This window comes from Sprattus sprattus, assembly GCF_963457725.1.
Source record: "Sprattus sprattus genome assembly, chromosome: 3".
In the NCBI taxonomy this organism is placed as follows: Eukaryota; Metazoa; Chordata; class Actinopteri; order Clupeiformes; family Clupeidae; genus Sprattus; species Sprattus sprattus.
This window is the reverse complement of record NC_137922.1, coordinates 48,384,632-48,387,131: the sequence shown is the minus strand read 5'-3', so window position 1 is coordinate 48,387,131 and position 2,500 is coordinate 48,384,632. Positions and strand designations below refer to the sequence as shown.

The window sequence follows — 2,500 nt, the reverse complement described above, 5'->3', positions numbered from 1 at the left end:
TGTGTGTGTGTGTGTGTGTTTGTGTGTGTGTGTTGTATGTGTGTTTGTGTGTGTGTCTGTTTACTGAACCTGCAGGCCTTCCATATCGGTTTGCTCAGATTGGCGTCGATCAGTATTTGATCCACATGCCAGCTTCAACCAGCCACACTGGAATCCCACATAGACACAGGCACGCTCTTAACTCCCCAGATGCCACCCGCCTTAAAGCCGGGAACACATTTGTCCTCAGTTTCAAATGACGAACATATTGTGCAAAGGAACACACAAACACACACACACACACACACACACACACACACACACACACACACACACACACACACACACACACACACACACACACACACACACACAAACACACAGACACACACACACACACAAACACACAGACACACACAAACACACACACAAACACACAGACACACACAAACACACAGACACACACAAACACACAGACACACAAAAACACACACACAAACACACAGACACACACAAACACACACACACACACAAACACACAGACACACACAAACACACACACAAACACACAGACACACACAAACACACACCAGAGGGCAGGGGCGGGATATTTTTGGCTCAGGGGGTAATGACTTGCTCAGTTTGAGGTGCTCTCCCGCAGTGCTGTCAAAGTCACCCCAGGATCATGACACTCACACACACACACACACACACACACACACACACACACACACACACACACACACACACACACAGAATAATGAGCAGGACGCTGCTCCCCTCCTCAGAGGAGGAGGCTGGGTGATAATGGAGCCACTGCACACCACACTGCTGTAAATGTTTACATCCCGAAATCCCCAGAAGAAGCATACCGTTTTTACCGTTTTTCACATTAAGCATAACATGTACACAGACATGTTAATAGCAATATCTGCTTTTAGAGTATGACATGCAAATAATATGTTTGTGAGTGTGTGTGTGTGTGTGTGTGTGTCTGAAAGACGTTTTCCCCCTCAGCTTCACTCTGACCCCTGCTCCTCCGTAAGCATTGTCCGGAAGGTGGTCGTTAAGAAAGGTGTCATTTTAATCAGCCACAATCTGAACAGGAGATCTTGGTCCCTCAGTTCCTCAGTGTCCGTATGTGTGACTCTGAGGGAAGCCACGTCCAAACGTTAACAAGCAAACGAGATGCACGAGAACCAGCAATTTAACCAGGAAATATACTTCAGTTCTATTCCTTAAGTCTGTTGGCTGTTAGAAAGTTAACGTTCTAGTTTTTGACCAAACATCTGCAACTTTGCCTCAATGATTGTTGCTGGCCAACCATGCTGTAATCCACAAAACTGTCCTCCTGGTTTAGTCTTTAAAAATGTGTCCTGTTGTGTTTACTCTGCCTTTGGGAGCCTCTTCGTTCTGTATGTGACAGTACAGTAATGAGTAGATAGCAGTGTAGATAGCAATGTTGATAAAAGTTTAGCTAGTATTGCAGATAACAGTGTAGATAGCGCTGTGCCGTGCTGTTCTGAGTGTACATTGAGGTCCATTCAATCACTGCAGTTCGTCATCAGCCCATCTCCTGTGCATCCCAGCTCCTCCTGGCAGCAGACTCAGATTTGGGTCTGGATCACTCAGATTTGGGTCTGGATCTGTTTTAGGGCCGTCTGCAGTCTGGGACGGGGAAGGCAGACATCCTGCCAGGACATGTTTGTTTATTTGTTGTTTATCTGTAGCAATGGTGATCACGGTCTCAGGGTTATCCAAGTAGCCCCATCATTTCGGATAGCTTACCTCCCTTTGCTGTGATTCCCCCTCCCGTCCTGCAGGTGGCAGTGTGGACAGCGACTGTGCGTTTGGGGACCCGGACTACGCGGTGCCGCCACCCCTGGCCATGGTGGAGGGCCTGCAGCACGTGCGCATGATGGAGGGGGTGTCGCGCTCGCTCCCCTCCTCCCCACTCCTCGCCCACCAGCACGCCGGGGCTCGGCTGCAACCGGGACGCAAGATCGTGGGAACAGGTACGCCACTCTGCACAATGCATTCTGGGACTTTGAGGTTTTTTTAGAGTTGGAGAGGAGGATGTGGAAGCTCGAGTAAAAGAGGTATGCCGCTCTGGAATTGCATTCTGGGACTGAGTTTTATTAGAGTTGGAGAGCAGGATGTGGAAGCTCGAGTAAAAGAGGTATGCCGCTCTGGAATTGCATTCTGGAACATTGAGTTTCAGCAGGGTTGGAGAGGGGCCGAGTAGTAAAGGAATGAAATGGAAGCTCGTATTTGTATGTTTTTCCTGGTGTGATGCTGATGGAATAACCTGGTCTGTGTTACATTTACATTTACATTTAGTCATTTAGCAGACGCTAAACGTTACGGTTTCATGGTTCTGCTGATGATACATTCTTGATCCAGACTGGCTCTTGGTTCTAATGTTGAATGACTGATTCAGACTGGCATATCACTCTACTGGTGTTAAAGGCCTGATCTATACTGGCTTACGTTTCTGATGTAACATGCCTGTTCTAGTCTG

General features: G+C 47.8%; 1 protein-coding gene across 2 annotated transcripts in view; it reads left to right on the top strand.

The window, feature by feature from the left end:
* tanc2b (tetratricopeptide repeat, ankyrin repeat and coiled-coil containing 2b) overlaps nt 1-2,500 on the top strand; it is a gene marked incomplete at its 3' end in the record, with an annotated part of 152,208 nt that overhangs the window by 61,115 nt on the left and 88,593 nt on the right. For both annotated transcript variants that reach the window (XM_080835154.1, XM_080835153.1), the window contains exon 4: nt 1,803-1,994. In XM_080835154.1, coding sequence (XP_080691280.1) covers nt 1,803-1,994 — 192 coding nt within the window. The remainder of the gene's footprint in view (nt 1-1,802; nt 1,995-2,500) is intronic.